The following is a 21,812-nucleotide window of genomic DNA, read 5'->3' as shown; positions in this document are numbered from 1 at the left end:
ACTGCCCGGTAAGTCTACCGACAAGGGATTCCGGCTGACTTTTCTGAACTCCACCTCTCCCATACCTTTCCCTTCACTCCTCTTTCTTCCCCTTCAATTCCTCTGCCAGAAGAAGGAGCCACTGCCTCTGAAAGCTTGCATAAGTAAAACCTTTTTTATACGGGTGTTCTCCTGCTGTCACTTGGAGAGTAGATTTTTTATCTATCCAATTTCATGGTAATGCTTTGTGGTTTAAAATCTCTCTCACCTTATTATATAACCTGTCTGAAATCTTCCTGTTTTTCCAGGACCCTTGCACATACAGAACTTTCTTTCGTGATTCTTAAACTAAGTGTTAGCAATTAAATTGTGCTTTGTGTAGAATTCTACCTGTTTTATCCCTAATATTTTTCCTTTTCTTCCTTTTTCTACTACAGTATAACCCTGCTTTTACATTCCCAGAACTAACATTTTCTTGTCATTTATGCCATTCTTTATCATTCCCGTAGCACTAGTTGACACTGTCATTCACTTTCAAACACAGTGCCGGTGATGTATTTTTAAAACACAGTGCCTGTTACATATTTTTTAAACACAGTGCGCGCTTATGTATTTTTTTCATGATGAGCCAAACATGTTTCAAGAATTATTCTTGTTGTGAAGTGCAGTATTTACGTGTGTATTTTTTATCATGTTATACAAAAAACAATGAGAGTGACTTTGTAAATCATTTGCTCCAGACATTTCTCCTCTTCACTACACATATTGAACACACAGTCAATACAAAAGCAAGAAACAGAGAGAACTTGATAGTCAGCTAATGCCTACGACACAAGAGATGATGATAAAGGCTTCAAATACAATGAATTTCTTGACTGATATTGCTACTACCATCTACCAGAAACTACAAGGCCTGCAGATCTGACATTTGCAGGAGCCATAAATATACATTTGACACCAGGGCCATAAATGTGCATTTAACACCATGGAAAAAACATCATAACTGGTGTGATGTAATATTACATCCACTGCTTATTCCCACTTCCGTAAGTGCCATAATATAACGTTAGCTGCATGCTAAGTGTTAAATGATCAGAATTATTTCTTTTATCTCGTAATGCAATTTTTCAATCATTTGCAGAGGTACTAGGCGTTTATACTTGTACTGCTGTGTTGGGCATTGGCTTTATGTTTACCTTGCCTAAAATACGATGTTCACAATGCTGTTTACAGTAGCTGAATCATATCCTATCTTCTTATTCATTATGTCTACCCCTACTTGACTGTGTTGGTAACCTTATACGCATATTACCAGAACTCCTATTTTACCTGCCAACTCACTTCAGCAATTTCTACTGTACCTATCTTACCTATTATCAAATTCTCTAACCTACCAACCTAATTATGGGACTTAAAGATTCCAAACTTCTACCAGTAAAATGCCATTTTGTTTTTCTGATAACATTTCCTTGAGCAGTGCCCACCTGAAGATCCAAAGAGTGGACTATTTTACCTCTGGAATATTTTACCCAACTGGATGCCAGCATCATTAAACTATAGAGTAGAGTTGCATGCATTTGGGAAAATATAAAGGCTGTAGCTTTCCCCCGCCTTCAGTCATTCACAGTATCAATATAGAAAGTTCATACTGCTTAATGTTACAAGGCCAGATCAGTCAGTCATCCACACTACTGTCCTTGCAGCTACTGGAAAAGTTGCTGTACATATTCAGGAGCTGTGTGTCTCTCCACAGTAGCATGGATCGTGGGCTAACATTTTGTAAAAGGAGGTGTAATGTTGTAATATGTTCAGCATCCATGTTTTAACTTCGTCTGTAACAACTTTCTCTTTGCCATACTTCAATTTTTCATTTTGGTTCTGTGCCTCAATGGTAGGCCTTAGTTTCACCATTAACCACAAACCCACGACGAAAATCCTCTCCTCTCCCAGCACTGCCAGTACAAGAGTCTCATCACAGAGCCAGAACAAGTGCCCCTCATGCTTCCACACTGAGTCCACTTCTCCACCAAGGCAATAAGAGGGCACTTCTGAGCTCAAAACAAAATCTAAAATCAATCAAAATCTAGCACATATAGAAAAAATTAAACTACTGGAATTTTGGAAAAATCATGATACTAATATTTACAACTTTTTCAAAGTTTATAGTCTGAATATTGTCAACTACTGCACCTATTGTTATGTATATGGTTTTTATTGTAACACCAATTACTCAATCTACAACACTTGTTTATCAGAATCTCATACAACACAATGTTTATGATACATTATATAATTTCTGCACTTTTCGTGCTTGTAACACTGCCGAGAATACATCTCCACAAAAATGGTGCTACACTACGACTATACAGCATATCTATAATGGGCCGATGTGTTTGCTTATTAGGGTGGCCCTTAATTTTCAACTTTCTAACCCTGTTTCACATGAACCTAACATAATATATAATAAATATCATAACTTTACGAATAGTAAAACATTAATAGACTAAGTAGGAATGGCTGTAGTAGCTAGGCAAGGTTAAGAGTGGCCTCTTCCTTTTAATGATCTGGAGAGTGATGCACTTCAGCAGTGAACACTGCAAATCAAATAATGAAACTACTGTGGCAACATAAAAAGGCAAAAATATCCGAGAAACAGCAGCAACAATAGTCAAACCATGCTGTGACATATAGTAGGTAAGATATTATGAAATTGTTCACAAAAAACAATATTTGGAACCAAACAGCATACATGTAATAATGTTTCAGAATCAAAGAACCTACTGATGATGGCGACATTTGTCACTGAAGCTAGTTTGCGAATGAATAAATAAATAACAAAAGTGTTTTGCATCAAAGTGGAGCTAGAATCCCAGATTGTTGTTTTGCATGCAAACACGGACCAATGGAAGAGTTTCAAGATAAAATTATTGTTAAGAAAAGGCTTCAGCATCTCTTGTTGGTTCTATTTTCAGTAAAATTATTGGAGCCAAACTACTTTCAATCAAACACGTTTTGTGTTTTCTCCTACAATCTAACAATAAGGCAAAGTGCAGATGCGTAAAACTATAGAGCTATATCTCTGACGTCGATCTGTTGTAGAATTTTAGAACATGTTTTTTGTTCGCGTATCATGTCATTTCTGGAAACCCAGAATCTACTCTGGAGGAATCAACATGGATTCCGGAAACAGCGATTGTATGAGACCCAACTCGCTTTATTTGTTCATGAGACCCAGAAAATATTAGATACAGGCTCCCAGGTAGAAGCCATTTTCCTTGACTTCCAGAAGGCGTTTGATACAGTTCTGCACTGTCGCCTGATAAACAAAGTAAGAGCCTATGGAATATCAGACCAGCTGTGTGGCCGGGTTGAAGAGTTTTCAGCAAACAGAACAGAGCATGTTGTTCTCAATGGAGAGACGTCTACAGACAAAGTAACCTCTGGCATGCCACAGGGGAGTGTTATGGGACCATAGATTTTCACAATATATATAAATGACCTAGAAGATAGTGTCGGAAGTTCCATGCGGCTTTTTGCGGATGATGCTGTAGTATACAGAGAAATTGCAGCATTAGAAAATTGTAACAAAATGCAGGAAGATCTGCAGCGGATAGGCACTTGGTGCAGGGAGTTGCAACTGACCCTTAACATAGACAAATGTAATGTATTGCGAATACATAGAAAGAAGGACCCTTTATTGTATGATTATATGATAGCGGAACAAACACTGGTAGCAGTTACTTCTGTAAAATATCTGGGAGTATGCGTGCGGAACAATTTGAAGTGGAATGATCGTATAAAATTAATTGTTGGTAAGGCGGGTACCAGGTTGAGATTCATTGGGAGCGTCCTTAGAAAATGCAGTCCATCAACAAATGAGGTGGCTTACAAAACACTCGTTCGACCTATACTTGAGTATTGCTCATCAGTGTGGGATCCGTACCAGGTCGAGTTGACGGAGGAGATAGAGAAGATCCAAAGTCACAGGGTTATTTGGTAAGCGTGATAGTGTTTCGGAGATGTTTAGCAAACTCGAGTGGCAGACTCTGCAAGAGAGACGCTCTGCATCGCGCTGTAGCTTGCTGTCCAGGTTTCAAGAGGGTGCGTTCCTGGATGAGGTATCGAATATATTGCTTCCCCCTACTTATACGTCTCAAGGAGATCACGAATGTAAAATTAGAGAGATTCAAGCGTGCACGGAGGCTTTCCAGCAGTCATTCTTCCCGCGAACCATATGCAACTGGAACAGGAAACAGAGGTAATGACAGTGGCACGTAAAGTGCCCTCCGCCACACACCGTTGGTGACTTGTGGAGTATAAATGTAGATGTAGATGTACTGGCACTTGAGGTAGTTTCCATTCTTCAGCAAACGTCACAAATTCCTACTATAAGAACAGACCGCTGCGTCAAAAAGTTTCTCAGTCTGAATGATAAATGGTTCTACAGAAAATTTGACCAGAAATTCAGGCAAGGAGGGGGGAAAAAAAGATATATTTTTGTGAAAACATGAAAGAGCCCTTTAGCACAGCCCATTCCAATGCTTTGGAACAGATGAAAAATGATGAAGATAAGAAATTTTTAACAAATCAGCACCAAAAAGGATGCTCTGGCTACACGGCTGGTGTTAATCATAAACTAAATTGCCAGGAATAAAAAACACAGAAGTGAACTGCAATTCAAATTACCAGAAGGAAAAGGGCATATGAAGAAATGAAACCTGTTGCTACTTATGACATCACAGTGCCAGAAAGTGATCATTTAACATCAAGAAGGCAAGAAAGTCATAGCAAAGTCAGTGATAGAAATGAGGTTCACACAGTAATGGCTGCATGGCTTTATGGCAGGAAACTGAAAGCTTGGTTATAAATCAAACTTCTTTTCAACATGTAAAGAAGAGAGATGTGCAGAAATTCAACAAAAATTTAACCTAAATGATTGTCAATAACTAATGTTGCGCAGAGATGGAAATTGCTCCCAGCACTTAAAAGATGTTGGAAAGTAGATGGACTGGCAATATATGTAACCTTTTAAGGCAAGGAACAATTGTTGGGAGTCCCTAAAGTCCCGTCACCTGGGGATGATAAAGCCATGGCTGTTTACCAAGCAGTACAGAAGTGGGGTATAGCTGACAGTTCAGGCATTTTGCTAAGATACAACAGCAAGCAATGCAAGTTGAATAAGCTGCTGCTGCACAAATCTAGAAAAATTGTTCCGTCGTGATCTACTGTACCTCCCTTGCATCATTACATTTGTAAACTGGTGTCAAAGACATGTTTCGAATCACTGATGGGGGCAACTTCTGACCCAGGCATGGAACTGAAGCATCCAATGATGTACAGTCTATTATTCTCGGATTTCTTGAAAACCAACTTTCTATGTAGAAACAACCACAAGATGCTTACCAAGAATGGTTGGAGTAAACAATGATCTTTCTTGGTGGCATTCTAAAGAACGGGATATCTTTTCACATCTCAGGAGCTGAAACTTATTGTAGGTGGATGGCAAGCCATATACTCGTATGTATTCAAGTTATACAAGTTTCATAATGATTTTCTCTTATCTGATATGGAGAAGAAATCATTTACAAGAATATGTATTTTTTTCGTATGTGTGCACATTCAGGCCTGGTTTCTCTCAAAGGAAGCAATTAAGGGCATCTTACCATGATTTCCGATTCATGACTTAGTTGATAAATTATCAGATATTTACTCCGATCGTTGCTGGAGACCGTAAAAAATACCCTTAGGAGTAAATAATTTCCAGTGTTCATTCAATCAAAATATATTTTGATTCAACAGAAATGAATATTGTAAAATGACTTGCATAAAGAAAAAGGTTTTTCAAATTGAAAATGTGTGCATTAGCAAAAATAAACTTGATGTTTTATAGATTTCTGGTGGTGTTTTTTGAATGCCTCACATGAACTTTTCAGTAATATGAGTCAAACATGATTTTAAACGATTGCTTGATCTGCTGGAATGTGCAATGTCCATTGTTTTTAGGGAAAACAAATGTACAGTGAATATCAGGAAGAATACAATGCTTTTTAATGTTCCAGCTTCAAGGCATTTGATAGTCATCTACGATTTGTTAAACTGAGATGAAATTTTCCACAAACTGTTTTCTGTCAATTAGAACAACACTAGGGGTGATAAAAGCAAAGTTTTAACTTTCAGAAAATTTATGTATAGCTAAGGGGCATCCTCTTGTGTATTTTACAGACTATAAGACACACCTTAATGTTTAAGCAACTTTAAAAAAAATACCATTTTTATTTTTAGACTGCAAATACAGACGTAAGAAAAAAGGAAAGAAAGAAATCTTAGTTTATAAAACCAACTGACCTTTAAAATGCCTGAAAACTGTCATCTGAACTTTCTTCTTTTCTTCCTCCTAGTCATCATCATTGTCCTCTTCATATACAAGATGGTCTTCACTGCCATCAAGAGCATTAATTATGGTGCACATCTTGAAAGATTTAATAATAATGTCTTCTCTCACTCTAGATCACAACTGCTCTATCCACTGACACAATTGTTTGATTGTAGGTCATTTTATTTAACATGAATTCCATGTTAGGCTTCATCCAACATCCATTTCCTCTCATATACACATTAAATGGTTTAATTATAGACACATCAAGAGTTTGCAATTGTGAATTTATTAAAGTCCTGCCCGAATAACAGCAAGCTCTGTATTTCCCTGTTACAACTCCTCTTTCACAAAATTTTTCAAATGACTACTAAACTGACCTAACACAAGATAAGAACTATTCTTCAATAAAGCACCTTTCCTTCTCTCTCATACTCTGTTAATCCATAATTTCAAACCAGCGTTGTCCATCGAACCCTGTTAATCCATAATTTCAAATCAGCGTTGTCCATCGAACCCTTGTCATGTACATGAACACCACCTGGCAGTATTTAACAAGGTTTTGCTCATAGAAATGATCACCGGATTAAGTTCAGTGCTGTCAGCACAACAGAAAAGGACACCAATGTAGTGGATTTTTTCATGTCCACTTGTTTTTATAGCTGCAGTTTTAGCACCTTTCATGACAATAGTTCTGTTACTCGGCACATCAATAGTCAAAGGAGTTTTGTCCATATTCGCTGCTTGGCTTAGTTCCATACTGGTTTTCTCTCAGTGCTGAATAATAAAGTGATGGAAAGATAATATTGTCTCTTCATACTCTTGCAGAATTTTCTGAGATAGTTTGGTTTTCATTCTAAGTCCATGACACTTCATAAACCTGTAGCACCAGCCAACTCCACCCTTAAAGTCTGTTAATTCCACTGTAGTGCTGGCTTACGAGTGTGTATTTGAATCACTTTTGTACTAATTCCAATGCCATTTTGACAGTGACCTTGAATTCGTTTAAATACTTTATCATCTAGTTTTGGCCTTTTTGCACTCAGTCCTCTATTTGAACATTTAGTCTTCCTCATTTTTGTCAGTTGTTCTTTACTAGCCGGCCAATTGCGAATGTTTCTTTCTTTTTTTTTCTGTTGGTGGAGGGCCGAAATGCTGCTAGCTGCTGTGTTTCCATGTTCTTCTGCATATGCTACAACTTTCAGTTTACAGCCTGCATCATATGAATACCTAATGTTTTTTCCATTACAAAACTAGCTACTAAAATATTGTACTGTTACCAATAACACAAATCACTTCCAATTCAAATTCACTGGCACCGTAGACTGTAATGATGCATCATTGGCTAGACAGTGTTCTGGGTTTGTGATGGTGAGATGGATGGGAGACAGTGGTAGCAAGCTAGTGAATGCCCAAAATTCATGTTTGTTGCATCCTGCACTGCTGCTGCCAGTTGAATCTAACGTTGCCAGATAGAGATACGTTTCCCACAGCATGGAATATATGCTATTTTTAAGACTGGTGGGAATTATAAATCAAACACTGGATATTTTTGTATTAATTCTGAGTACAAGATGCACCTGAATTTTGGAAGAAATTTTTCTAAGAAAAAAGTATGTCTTATGGTCTGTAAAATGTAATAATTATTGCTGATTATATTTTATGCACAGGTACTACTTACCTGCACCTGGTGGCCGAAATAAAATAGTCACATAGTGTCATTAAATAGTGCTGATTCCACAGGATCCAACTGTGGGCCTCAGGGTGTTGCACATTAATTATTTTAGGCACATTAACTTTATTGAATTTGTTGATCTTGAATTAACTTTAATTATCCAGTGTGTTCTACTGATGGCACCATCTTAACATGATCCAGTTTAAAATTCTGCATCTGATAGTGGTTCTGCATATTACATGACTATTGGTGTTCCCACAATATTAATAACAGTATTCTCGAATTTATGCGTTTTCATCATTTCTGCTATTTGAGAGGTGGCAACGATTGACGCTCCACACCATGTACTAGCTGGGTTTTAGCTACTGGCCACAACAAGTCACATATAATTCATGGCTTTGGCTGCATTCTTAGCAGGCAGGAAAGAGGGACTGCCTCTTGTTGACATTATCAATCTTGCATGTTTACCTTGTTCAGCCCTCTGCCATTGGCTGTCTTTCTACATTGTGTGAGGACTTGTCATGTTACGAGCACAGACCTTGCCCAAAGATGATGGCAGGTTACAGCTTGACAAACTGGATGATTACAAGAATGAGTGCTTGAGATTGGGGTTGCAGCCCCAAAACTGATCACAAAGAATGAGATATATGCAAATAAAATAAAAACTATAAAGTGGAGCTATCCAAATTCTATTATAAAAAAATCTACTACTAAAAGCTTGACGATTATATGATGCTGTGCTTGACACGACTGACATCTGGCTGTTTCAGTAGTGTCAGTAATCAGTTTTTTAAAATTGTTTTAATTACTTTGGGAAGTCACTTATGTAGGTAAAACATATGAATTAGAATATTAAATCTAAGCAATTTTCAAAAAAAATTGCAGGTTTTACTCTTGTGGAAAGTGGATCAACTGATAGGTGTTATTCCTGCACTTTGGTGGTCAATATTTGGAAAAGGCTGGGTGATCAGGAAGATTTCTGCTAGATTACATCATGTCAGACAGCAACTCCGAAATCAGATACTGGATAGTAAGGCATACCCATGAGCAGATATAGACTCAGGTCACAATGTTGTAGTGATGAAGAGTAGGCTGAAGTTTATGAGATTAGTCAGGAAGAATCAATACGCAAAGTGGGATACAGAAGTACTACGGAATGATGACAGAGAATTTCAGGAATACAGAAATACAAGTCCCTGAGGAATGAAATAAATAGGAAGTGCAGGGAAGTTAAGATGGAATGGCTACATGAAAAATGACAAAATTGAAAAAGACATGATTATCGGAAGGACTGAGTAGCTTATAGGAAAGTCAACACAACCTTCAGTGCAATTAAAAGCAAGGCTGGTCACATCAAGAGTGCAACAGGAATTCCACTGTCGAATGCAGAGGAGAGAGCCGACAGGTGGAAAGAGTGCATTGAAGGCCTCTATGAGGGGGAAGATTTGTCTGATGTGATAGAAGAAGAAACAGGAGTCAATTTAGAAGAGATATGGGATCCAGTATCAGCATCAAAAATTAAGAGAGCCTTGGAGGACTTAAGATCAAATAAGGCAGAAGGGATAGATAACAGTCGATCAAAATTTCTAAAATCATTGGGGGAAGTGCCAACAAAATGGCGTGTAGGATGTATGAGTTGAGAGACATACTATCTGACTATCGGAAAAATATCATCTACACAATTTCGAAGACTGCAAGAGCTGACAAGTGAGAGAATTATCACACAATCAGCTTAATAGCTCATGCATCCAAGTTGCTGACAAGAATAATATACAGAAGAATGGGAAAGACAACTGAAGATGTGTTATATGATGATCAGTTTGATTATAGGAAAGGTAAAGGCACCAGAGAGGCTATTCTGACGTGGTTGATAATGCAAGCAAGACTAGAGAAAAATCAAGACAAGTTGCTGACAAGAATAATATACAGAAGAATGGGAAAGACAACTGAAGATGTGTTATATGATGATCAGTTTGATTATAGGAAAGGTAAAGGCACCAGAGAGGCTATTCTGACGTGGTTGATAATGCAAGCAAGACTAGAGAAAAATCAAGACATGTTCATAGGATTTGTCGACCTGGAAAAAGCGTTTGACATGGTCAAATGGTGCAAGATGTTTGAAATTCTGAGAAAAACAGGGGTACGCTATAGGGAGAGACGGGTAATATACAATATGTACAAGAGCCAAAAGGGGATAATAAGAGGAGACGACCAAGAATGAAGTGCTCAGATTAAAAAGGCTGTAAGAGAAGGATGTAGCCTTTTGCCCTTACTGTTCAATCTGTATATCGAAGAAGTAATGGTGAAAATGAAAGAAAGGTCCCACAGTGGAATTAAAACTCCAGGTGAAAGGATATCAATGATATGATTCACTGATGACATTTACTATCTTGAGTGAAAGTGAAGAAGAACTATACAACCTCCTGAATAGAATGAACAGTCTAATAAGTACATAATTTGGATTGAGAGTAAACTGAAGAAAGTAATGAGAAGTTGCAGGAATGAGAACAGCGAGATACTTAACTTCAGGACTGACGGTCACATAGTACATGAAGTTAAGGAACACTAGTACCTAGGCAGCAAAATAACCAATGAGGGATGGAGCAAGGAGGACATCAAAAGCAGACTAGCAGTGGCAAAAAGGGCATTCCTGGCCAAGAGAAGTCTGTTGCTGTCAAACATACGCCTTATTTCTGTGAATGTACATTTGGAGCACAGCACTGTATGGTAGTGAAACATGGACCATGGGAAAACCGGAACAGAGAATCAAAACATTTGTGATATGTGCAACAGACATATGTTGAAAATTAGGTGGACTGATAAGGTAAGAAATGAGGATTTGCACTGAATCGGAAAGGAAAAGAGTATGTGGAAAACACTGACAATGAGAAGTGTCAGGATGACAGGACATCTGTTAAGACATCAGGGAATTACTTTCATGATACTAGAGGATCTGTAGAGTGCAAAAACTATAGAGCAATACAGGGATTGGAATACATTAAGCAAACAATTGAGGACGTAGGTTGCAAGCGCAACTCTGAGATGAAGAGGTTGGCACAGGAGAGGAATTCGTGATGGGCCACATCTAACCAGTTAGAAGACAGACGACTCAAAAAAAAAAGCCTTTGCTGAAGAAAAGAATTTATAAAAATTAAAGCAAATGAAAACAACAACTCAATATGCAATCTATTTTCTGTATCACTAAGATGTGTCATGCTTCTTCAGTTATGCTTCTAGTTATTTTTACTGATTTTTTTTTATTGTTTCATTACCAAATAAAACAAAGATTTTTTAATCCACATACCAAGTACAGCTCACACAGACATTAAAAGTTGTATACTGATGTGAAATTTTATTTTAAAAATGAAACTTTAAATAAGAATATCATTTTATTGAATATAACAACAGGATTTACAACTTAAAAGTATTTGCTGACTCCTCATAGCCAGGCCAACACCCCAATACTTGGAGCACTGCAGACATGTCGTCGCCATCGTCGTCGTCATCATCATCATCATCATTTTCATCATCATCGTTTATCAGCATCATCTTCATATGCACTACAGCATATAAAAGTTATGGGGAGTATTAATGTTTCATTAACTCTGTTGTGTCTCGTTTTTCTATCTTCCTAAGAAGCTTCTTCTTCATCTTCTTTATTTTGGCTGTGTTCTTGATCTGAAAAATTCGTGTTCCATTAAATTTATTTAAATTACAATAGAAGAGTGCAACTACAAGTTACATCTCAAGTTAGAATCTTACCACTTGGACTACTTCAGATTTCCTTCTGTTTGCCTCCTGTCTTTCAAGATTAAGCTTCCGCCTCAGTTTCTTTGCTTTCTTTTCCTCCAAAAACTGTTCTTTGCGTGCTTTTGACAATTCTCTTGTTTGTTTGATAGACTCTTGTAATGCACGTCTCTTTTCAAGAGACAATTGCAGACCTCTGGTTTTCACAATAGATGAAGCTCTATTGAAACAAGTTAAATCACATTACCATGTGTGTGGTTTTTAAATTTTTTTTAAAGAATTGAAATTAACTTAACCATTGCTGTATGAAAACTGAAGAAAATGAAATATTTATGCATACAAACTGCATTACTAGGAAAAAAATCTTTTTGAAACTTCGGGTCAGATTAAAACCTTATGCTGAGCCATTTCTCGAACCCGACACATTTTAATTCGGTAATACCAATAGCACTAATTGGTCCACAAAATCATTTTTAGTACATTGTTTGTACATATGATATAGGACAAAGGGTAAATGCAATTAAATGATGATTGCAGTAGTCATCGTAACTACATGACACCACATAATCAAAGTACATCATATTATGAAAAGCCCAGGATGCAATAATGACAATATTATGAAAAGGATAAATTGCTACTCACCTTATAGTGGAAATGATAAGTCACAGATAGACGCAACAAAAAGGCTGCCAAAAAATTAAGCTTTTGGCCAAAAAGCCTTCTTCTGAAGTAGACAAAACACACACACACACACACACACACACACACACACACACACAAGTACAACTCTCACGTGTGATCAATGTCTCTAGCTACTGTGGCCAGACTATGGACTGAAATTTCACCTGATGGGAGAAGCAGTTTGGTATGGGTAGTTGGGGTAAGGAAGAAAAATGGGGTGGCAAGGGGAAGGAATAACAGAACAGGGGTGGGAAAAGGTGTAGTGCTGCTTGTGGGAGTGTGCAGGAACGTGGTGGAGCTGCCAGGTGTAGCAGCGAGGTTTGGGGGGAGGGGGTGGGGGGTAGAGAATAGGAAAACGACCAAGGTGGAACAGAAGTTGTGTAGCACTGGAGTGTAGCAGATATTGCACAGAGAGTTCTCACATGTGAAATTCAGAAAAGCTGATACTGGTAGGAAAGATCCAGATTGTGTTGACTTTGAAGCAGTCATTGGAGTGAAGTACATCATTTTAGCCAGCATGTTCAATAACTGGGTCATCTAGATGTCTCTCTGCCACAGTTTGGCAGTGGCCATTCATGCAGACAAACAGCTTGTTAGTTGTCATGCTCAAGTAAAAAACAGCACACAGTTTGCAGCTTAGTTTGTAGAGGAAATGATTGCTTTCACAGGTAGCTCTACATTTGTTGGGATGGGTGCTGCCTGTGGCTGGGCTGGAGTTGGTGGTGGTAGGAAGATGTATGGGACAGGTGATGCATCTAGGTCTATTGAAGGGATATAAGCCATGAGGCAAGGTTTGGGAGCAAGGTTATGGCTTATGTTTGGTGGGCAGTAGAAGACCACTGTGGGTGGGGTGGGAAGGAGGATAGTTGGTATGGTTTTGACTAACTCTTGTGTCCTGAAATGAGGAATCCTACGCACTATCCTTCCTACTTATAACAGCTTTTCTAAACTGCACTGCTGGGAATTCTCCTGGTAATATATCCTATGTTCCCGTAACCCTCTGGTCTCAACTTTCACTAGTCCCGGTCCTTCCCCTCTGCTCAAACCTACCGCCTACATCTAGCAGCCCTACCCTGTGCCCACCGTGTCCCTGTCTGCTTCCACAAGAAGCATTACACCTTCAACCATCCCCATCCAGCTACCCCTTTCCCCTTTCCCTACTCACCCCAAGCCTCCTCCTTACCCCCTTCGGCCACACCTTTTTGCTTCTCTCATCAGGCAAAGTTGCAGTCCCTAGTCCAGCCAGAATGGCCAAAGACATTGGTCATGTGTGGATGAGTTGTGCTTGTGCGAATGTGTGTGGTTTCTATTTCAGAAGAATGCCTTTTGGTTGAAAGCTTAAATGTAATGTAGTCTTTTCGTTGTGCCTGCCCCCAACCTAACATCTCTATACAGTGGGTAGCAATCTATTCATTTCATACTATTATTTTTATAATGTCCTGGACTTTCCATTGCTTGATTTTACATAATAATATAAGCTGACATATTACACTGCTTGTACATATGACACCAATACTTATAATATGAGATTCAATGCTTAATACAGTTGAAGCAGGTTAAAATATAAAGTAACATAATACACAATTATTTAATTGGACAGATAAAAAAAAATCTACTCACCAAGTGGCGGCAGAACACACACATAAAACAACCTTCCTCTTCAACCCTTCTGACTGAAGGAGGAGCCACTGACTCCGAAAGCTTGTCTAATTACAACCCCCTTTTATGTGTGTGTTCTGTCGCTGCTTGGAGAGTATAGTTGTTATCTATCAAATTAAATTACTTTGCCAAAAATTGATTGTTTTCATTATAATAATACATAATTAACTATTTTTGATTAATGATATTTACTTATTCAGATATTCCAAAAAATCAGAAACAGTAGAAGCAACAGTCAAGAAAGAACTTTTTAACTTTACCCAAAATGTAGTTCAAGTCAATGTGCATTTTAAGTAAGAGGTCACGTGTGGTTATATAACGGAACTCTAGTACGGTGCACTCTTCTTTCGCATACGTTTGTACTTATTGTGTCGGTGTTAAGCTTATGTCATGTTTATATGAGTGTAAATCATAATTAAGTTTCACAATGTTTTCTTTTTTAAGGTGCTCTCTTCCATAAAAATTAATATTTCAAAACATCTACAGGAACCCCTGATAAATCTTTTTCAGCACTTTAATTTTGTTTTTGAAATTGTGGAACTTCCCCCAAAAAAAATATTCCACGTACCAGTATTGACTGTATACTACCATGGTGCACTGTCATCATCAATAAGCAGCTCATATTTTTAGTGAGAATCCTAACAGCATAAGCACATGTAAGAGTATTGAGTATTTTATTGAGATTGATAAAGTGCATCGTCCACTTTAGACCTTTGTGCAAATGTATGCTTAAAAATTTTTGTAGGACTCACACTTGAGAAATTTTTTTCTTCAATGGTGGAAAAAGGGTTCGCAGGCTGGAAGTTTTGTATGGCGTGAAAGTTAACTGCCACAGTTTTTTCAGAATTTATGATGACACTATTGGTACTGAATCACTCTACTAAACTACACATAAACAATGTTCTATTTTCCTGCAGATTTTCCTCAGTGGGTGATTTACTTAGAATATTAGTGTTATCTGCAAAGACTACTGTGGTTCCATCATGTGTTAGTACACCACTGTATGGGGGCAAATGTTTATTGCTCAGCATATTTTGTGGAGGATAATAATATTTGTCATGACCATTTCCCACATATGTGCCAGGGTAGAAAGAGACCACAGTACCATTATCAAATCATTCGGTAGTGTGCTATCACAAAGTTGGACATATGAGCAAAAATTCAAATTTATTGGGATTTATATGCAAAGTGATGAAGCCTTGCATACTACAGAAGCATCCAAAAATAAATGCAACATATGAGAAGTCTGAATGAGGCATTTTAGAAAAGTACCAGGGGGTGGGTGGGTGGGAGGGGTGTATGGGACAAAACTACATGAAGTTGTATTCAGTACTGAACAGCACAACAAAAAGAATGGGAGCCTGCAACAGTATTTTGAAAAGCATGCAAATAAAACAAAGTACTGGGATGAGGGTTTGCCCCAGGCACACATTTTAAGAAGACTAAAAAGTAAGCTGCCCCTACAGATTAGTGACAAAAATGTGAACACGAGATGGAGAAATTTACATTTTTATTTGATGGAAGATGTCTGAAGAGCAGAGAATGTCCTAGTCTGAAAGCCCATGCACCAACAATACTCATGATGATCTGGCGAGTCTGCCACTGGTGTACATGGTGGAATGTGCTTTACCAGTCAGTTAGCAATGGAATGACCACTCTAAGACTATATGAAACAGAGAATAAAGCATACATGACTCCACAAACTCGACTGGCAAACGAGTGAAAAAGTTCGGTGTGAAAGTATAAGCTGCAAGCAAGTGGCCCAATGGACTGACCATCAGAAATGAGAGTGGAATAAATTCCGTACATAACTTGGGCAGTTTAATCATGGTAGATCAATGAAAGAAGAGTTATGTGATGAGTAAGCAAGCTGTAAAGTTAAGGAACAGAGGAAATTGACAGTAAACAGGAAAATAGGTGTACTAGCTGTTGTTATTCTGGACACGGGGGGAGGGGGGGGGGGGGGGCAAAGAAAAGCACTGCCTCATGCAAATTATTCCAGCAAATCAGGAAACTGAGGGAAGAGAGAACCCTTGCTGTGAGCAGGATAAAAATAAATGGCACAGTTGGCACAAGGTCAAAGCCAGTGGTATTATGGACCATTTTAGAAATGAGTAGTGGGTATGTCACAGAGCTCAGGTTTTCAGTCACACTGGACAAGCAATCCATTTATTTAGGAAGTAGATTTTCTTATAGAGAAAGATGCAATAACCTGTTTCTCTTAAGCTGTATTGACTATTTTGACACACGAAATCCTTTATGTTTACAAGTTACTGAGAAAACTGCATGTCTGCTGTACAGTTTCAATATTTGAAGATGCTAATAATGCATCCTACAAAATTAACAGGTGTTTTAGGGCAGAGATGTTATTAGCAGTACCTTCAAACGACGAGGTCCTGGACACCCATGCAGCACAGATGCCCGCCCTAGTGTCGTATTCTAAGGGCAGTGGTGGCAGACAGTACAACTACCATAGCACAGATGAGGGCTTGTGAGCCCAGATGTGTCAACACAAACTATTGCGAACCGGTTATAAATAGTGGGACTACAGGCACACACAGCTCTAACCTGTCTTCCACTGATGCCACAGCACTGACATGCACAGCTCGACTGTGTGTGGTGAGCACTGTCTCATCGAGTGCATTTGTCCAACACACTGGTCCCACCCCAGGCCTCATGGTCTGCAGTGCAATAAGCTACAACTCTCATTCACCTTTAGCGGTTCTGGGGAGGACACTAATCAGCACTCAGTACTGGAAAATGTTGTTAGACCCGTTCTTGCAACAAGAAGGTGATGTATTGTTCACTGCCCGTGAAACTCAATGTGCTCTGCAAGACGTGCAGCTCCTTCCCTGGCCAGCAGAATCTCCAGACCTGTCTCCCATTGAGTATGTGTGGAATATGACGGGATGAGAAGTAACTCGGGCAACTTGTCAACTGACAATTCTTACAGAACTACATGAGCAGGTTTGGCAGGTGTGGAATAAAGTATCCAAAGACAGTACTCGCCATCTGTACGATTGAGTGGGTGCCAGAGACAATGCCTGCATTGTCCCCCATGGAGGCTACGCCATGTACTAATATGGGTGTTTCGACCCACTTGTGCTACTGATCTGTAAACGTAATCATTTCATGTTCTCCATATGCACTGTTGCAACAATAAATCTTAAGTGAACTAGAAACCTCTAAATGGTATACTAACATTTTTTCCATCTTTATATTATGCTCAAAGCTACACACATATGATCACTTACTTTCAAATTTTTTAATTACCAGCAAAGCAGAAAATCCTTGTTCGCATAAATAGCATAATATAGCGCAAGGCAATAACTCAGATCTTAGTGCATGAAAGCGGTTTTTTACACAACTGCTCAAGGGAATCGGATTCAAATGCATCCTTACAGTTTCCATTGAATGAGCTATTTTGGATTTCTTCTGCAACTTCTCCAGCATTGGTGCTAAAAGGGTTGAGAATCAGTTTTTGGTGTATGTTAGCTTCTGTTATATCCTGGTAAGTAATGAATGAATTCATCAGCCAACATTTGCTGAGGTTTTCTTGTGCCGTTGCCCTAATTGTGTCATACTTTTTGTCATAAATGCGCGCTTTTAATGTAATTAATGCAGAATAGTTTTTTATCAGTTTTCTCTATCCATAACTTAAGTTTAAATAAAGGCACGAAGTTTATCTTCATAGATAAGTGTATTCGCCACATGTTGTAAATGTCTGTTTCCAGAATCTAGCAATTACAAGTTCCACTTATTCAAGTGTGTGGAAATATCCACAACATAAACCAAATGCGTCTGAGATGGCAGTTTAGAACATTTCTTTAGTAAGTCTTCCACTTTTTTTCTCATCTTGAAACAACTCAACCTCTCCTTTGAGTTAATAATATAATCTTCCCAGCATGTTGACTTTCGACATGCAGCGAACTGCTGTGTAAAAGAGAAGGATCTTAAGGTAGGAGTCAATTTCAGTGCACAGAATGGCGTATATTTAAGGTGCTGCTTTTGACAACATTTACCATATTTATGGCCAAATTCATCGTATTATTGAGGCACGCGGGAAGAGTCTTTGAAGGTAGCGCCTGGCGACGTATGATACAAATGCGTTGTCAATGCCGTTTTATTAGCGCCGCTGGAACGAATATGGTTGTGCTGGAGCGCCATTCGTTCATGTCACAGGCGACGCTACTGATGTTTTCTCCGATGACGCAAATCTTGTACCATGTTTCTTTTTCAGATTATCTAATTTTCCTTTATAGAATTGTGGTGGTCAGTCAAGAGAAATTAGAAAGGACCGCTTCGAAGTGGAATTTTAATTTCGCTGACACTGAGGAATTGTTCGTGAGAACGGCTGCGCATTTAACGTACCGTACTGTTTTATGTCTCCATTAATCCGAATTTAATGTAACTACTATCGTGTTTTCTCTTATGCGCCGTATCCGAAAATAAAACCGAAATACAATCGAATGTAAGCATAACATGCAAAAGTGTACGTATTGTGTATTTCTCGTAACAAAATAAATAACTAATATAATAACAAATAAATATACTTTGACTATGTTTATTTTTAATTGCATATCGCTATGTCATGCGGTACTCTCACTAGGTAGTCAATGAAATATATCTAACTGTTGTGAACTTTTTGTAACACACACACACACACACACACACACACACAAAGGTATCCTGATGCCTATATTCGCTTTATACTTAGTTTTGATTAAAAGAGTTTAACATAGAAAATGTGTACTTACATCTTTTATGTAAGTCATAAATTGATGGGAATATCACGGGCTGACAGTCAGTGAACCTACAGATGCCGTCGAACCATTAAAGGCCAAACAAAATCACTGACACCACCGAACAAGATAAAAGAAAGCGTTCGATTGACTGACCGGCTCGTGCCATCCTGTCATATCGATCGTTACCCTCTCCCGGGCCATCAGCACCTGGCACTACTTAACTGGGCCGCGGCTTTGCACCGCCCGCGTAACAAGGAATTTATTATTTAAAACGAATAAAAGCTCGACGTTTTAAATTTTTCGCAGACCATACTTAAGCTCTTGCTGACACTAAACCTACACGTCAAGCTAAGCTACAGATTAGTCTGTCATCAAAACCTTCATTAAAAAGTGTCAATGACGACAAGCGCTGGTAAGAGCAGAATGACAGTACCCGATCGTTACTGTACCCACCACACCAATATGGACCAAGTAAATAACAAGAGCCAGGCCACTAGTCACAAGAACTAAACATTTTACAAACAAAATGCACAAACTAAATCTATAGCTGAAATATACAAATAAAAAATACTGAACGTGCCATCTGCATAAGGTATGGCGTCGAACTTTAAGTTATGTGTTATACTAGACTCCAAGTATACACCCTTTCAACCAAAACATTATGACCACAAGCCACTGCGAGATTGTATGCCACTTGGTGATGCTCCTGGCTTCTGAGGTGGTAACGAAGGTGTGCATACAGAGCAGAGGCAAATGGCAAATCATTCTAGTGATGACATGCGCTACAAAAGGGGAAATCCACTGATGCACGTGACTTCAAAAAAGGTCAGATTGTCGCAGCCCAGTGCCTGGGGGCAAGAAATTTGGAAACAGCGAAGTTAATTGGTTGGTAGTTAATGTGCTACTGACATAAGCATCTATGGAAAGTGGTGGAAGGATTGTGAAATCAATAGTAGACGACAAGTTGTTGGATGTCCACACCTTACCACAGAAACTGGAGGTCACAGTTCACACTCTGTAAAAGCTGGATAGGCATATCTGACAAGATACAGAGTGCCATACTGGTGCAGGCAAAATGTTTCTTAGCACACCATTCATAGAGTTAACATGGAACAGGTAGAGGATTACCTGCTGTGAAACTCATGTTCAACAATGTCTGAACATTGTTGAACACTTGTTCCGCAGCAGATGATCCTCTACGTGTTCATGTTAACCCTATGAAACTGTCAATTACATCTGCACTGGGCGTGGGATCATTGAGATTGGGCTGTAGAACAATGCAATGTGTCGTCTGATCTGAGATATTACATTTCTTTTTATCAATGGTTATTTTTGGATATGCTGTCAATGGTCATGTTTGGATACACTGCCATCCACGTGAATGGCTGCTTGAAACATGCATCATGCAATGACTGCAGGCCAGTTGGGGCATTATTGTGCTATGAGGACATCCACCTAGGCTTCCATGGAACCTGCGGGAGTAATTTAAGTCACCATGACAGCTGTGGACTATGTGGACATTATTGCGTGCCACCTGCACCCCTTCATTTTTGATGTCTTCCATGATGGTGATGCCATCTCCCAAGTGGGACAACTGTCCATGTCAGAAGACGGAAGTGAACTCATAGCAATGTACACATGGGGACGATATCAGGTGGCAGCTCCGCACCCACAGGCCACTAGCCCGTAAATTATGGGAATTGCGTGATCCGTGCATAAACATCTGGTGCCACATACCTGCAGAAACCTTTCAAGGACTTGTTGAGGCCATTCCACATAGAACCCATGCTTCTTTATGTTCCAAGCATGGACAAACACAGTACTAAGCAGATGGTCATAATTGTTTTGGCTCACCAGTGTATAGTATGTGGGTCATTCCATGTGAAATTAACCAATAAAAGAATAAATTTGAACCTTGATGATTCAGACCTTTTTAATTTTTTGTCATTTTATTCTACCTATCAAAATAAACTGATGGAAAAAGGTCACAGCACCAAAATACAATTAACGTAGAGTAATGAAATTTCGGGAATACATTTGTCTGGGTAACAGATTTAAATGATTAACATTGAAAGACAACAGGTTAATCTATTTATTTAATCGTATGGCTAGCCCCCCCCCCCCTCCCGTCGGGCATCGAACCCAGGCCCAGAGGATTGACAATCCATCACGCTGACCATTCAGCTACCGGGGGCGGACAACAGGTTAATGTAAATACAGGATAAATCACTGCAAATGTGAAATGCTGATACAATAATAACCAGTGTAACCACCACCAGCATGCTTACAATACAGCGTGCATACAATGTGTTGTTCAGGTGTCAGAAGTAAGTTTTTGGGATGGAGTTCCACGCCTGTTGCATTAGGTTAGTCAATACAGGGATCATTAAAGCTGTTTGTGGATGACACTGGAGTTAACGTCTGATGATGTCCCATATGTGCTCGATTGGAGACACATCTGGTGATGTCAACACAATGTAGAGCATTATCTTGTTGGAATACATCCCTAAAATATTGTTCACGAATGGCAGCACAACAGGTAGAACCACCAGATTGATGAACAAATTTGCAGTCAGGGTGCATGGGATAACCATACAAGTGCTCCTGGTGTCATACGAAATTGCACCTCAGACCATAGCTTAAGTTCAGTGTGTCTACCACACAGATAGGTTGATTGTAGGCCCCAAACTGGCCACCTCCTAACAAACACACAGCCGTCACTGGCACTGAGGCAAAACCAGCTTTCATCAGAAAGCACATCAGACCTCCACCCTGTCATCTAATGAGCTCTCACACGACACCACTGAAGTCGCAGGTGGCTCAAAATGGCTCTGAGCACTATGGGACTCAACTGCTGAGGTCATTAGTCCCAAGTCGCAGGTGGCAGTGGTATCAGTGGAATGCACACTACACGGCTTCTGGCTCAGAGCTCTCTTTGAAGTAACTGATTTGT

General features: G+C 39.0%; 1 protein-coding gene across 1 annotated transcript in view; it reads right to left on the bottom strand.

The window, feature by feature from the left end:
- Positions 1–11,364: 11,364 nt before the first annotated feature.
- The window catches only part of LOC124545025 (coiled-coil domain-containing protein 86), a 35,511-nt gene continuing 25,063 nt past the window's right edge, over positions 11,365–21,812 (bottom strand). Inside the window, exons 2-3 of the mRNA XM_047123807.1 lie at positions 11,790–11,994; positions 11,365–11,705 (exon numbers count right to left, since the gene is read on the bottom strand). Of these exons, the coding sequence (XP_046979763.1) occupies positions 11,616–11,705; positions 11,790–11,994 (295 nt within the window). The 3' untranslated portion in view covers positions 11,365–11,615. The remainder of the gene's footprint in view (positions 11,706–11,789; positions 11,995–21,812) is intronic.

This window comes from Schistocerca americana, chromosome 8 (genome assembly GCF_021461395.2).
Source record: "Schistocerca americana isolate TAMUIC-IGC-003095 chromosome 8, iqSchAmer2.1, whole genome shotgun sequence".
NCBI lineage: Eukaryota > Metazoa > Arthropoda > Insecta > Orthoptera > Acrididae > Schistocerca > Schistocerca americana.
Note: the sequence above shows the minus strand (reverse complement) of the source record. Positions and strands in the feature narration are given on the sequence as shown.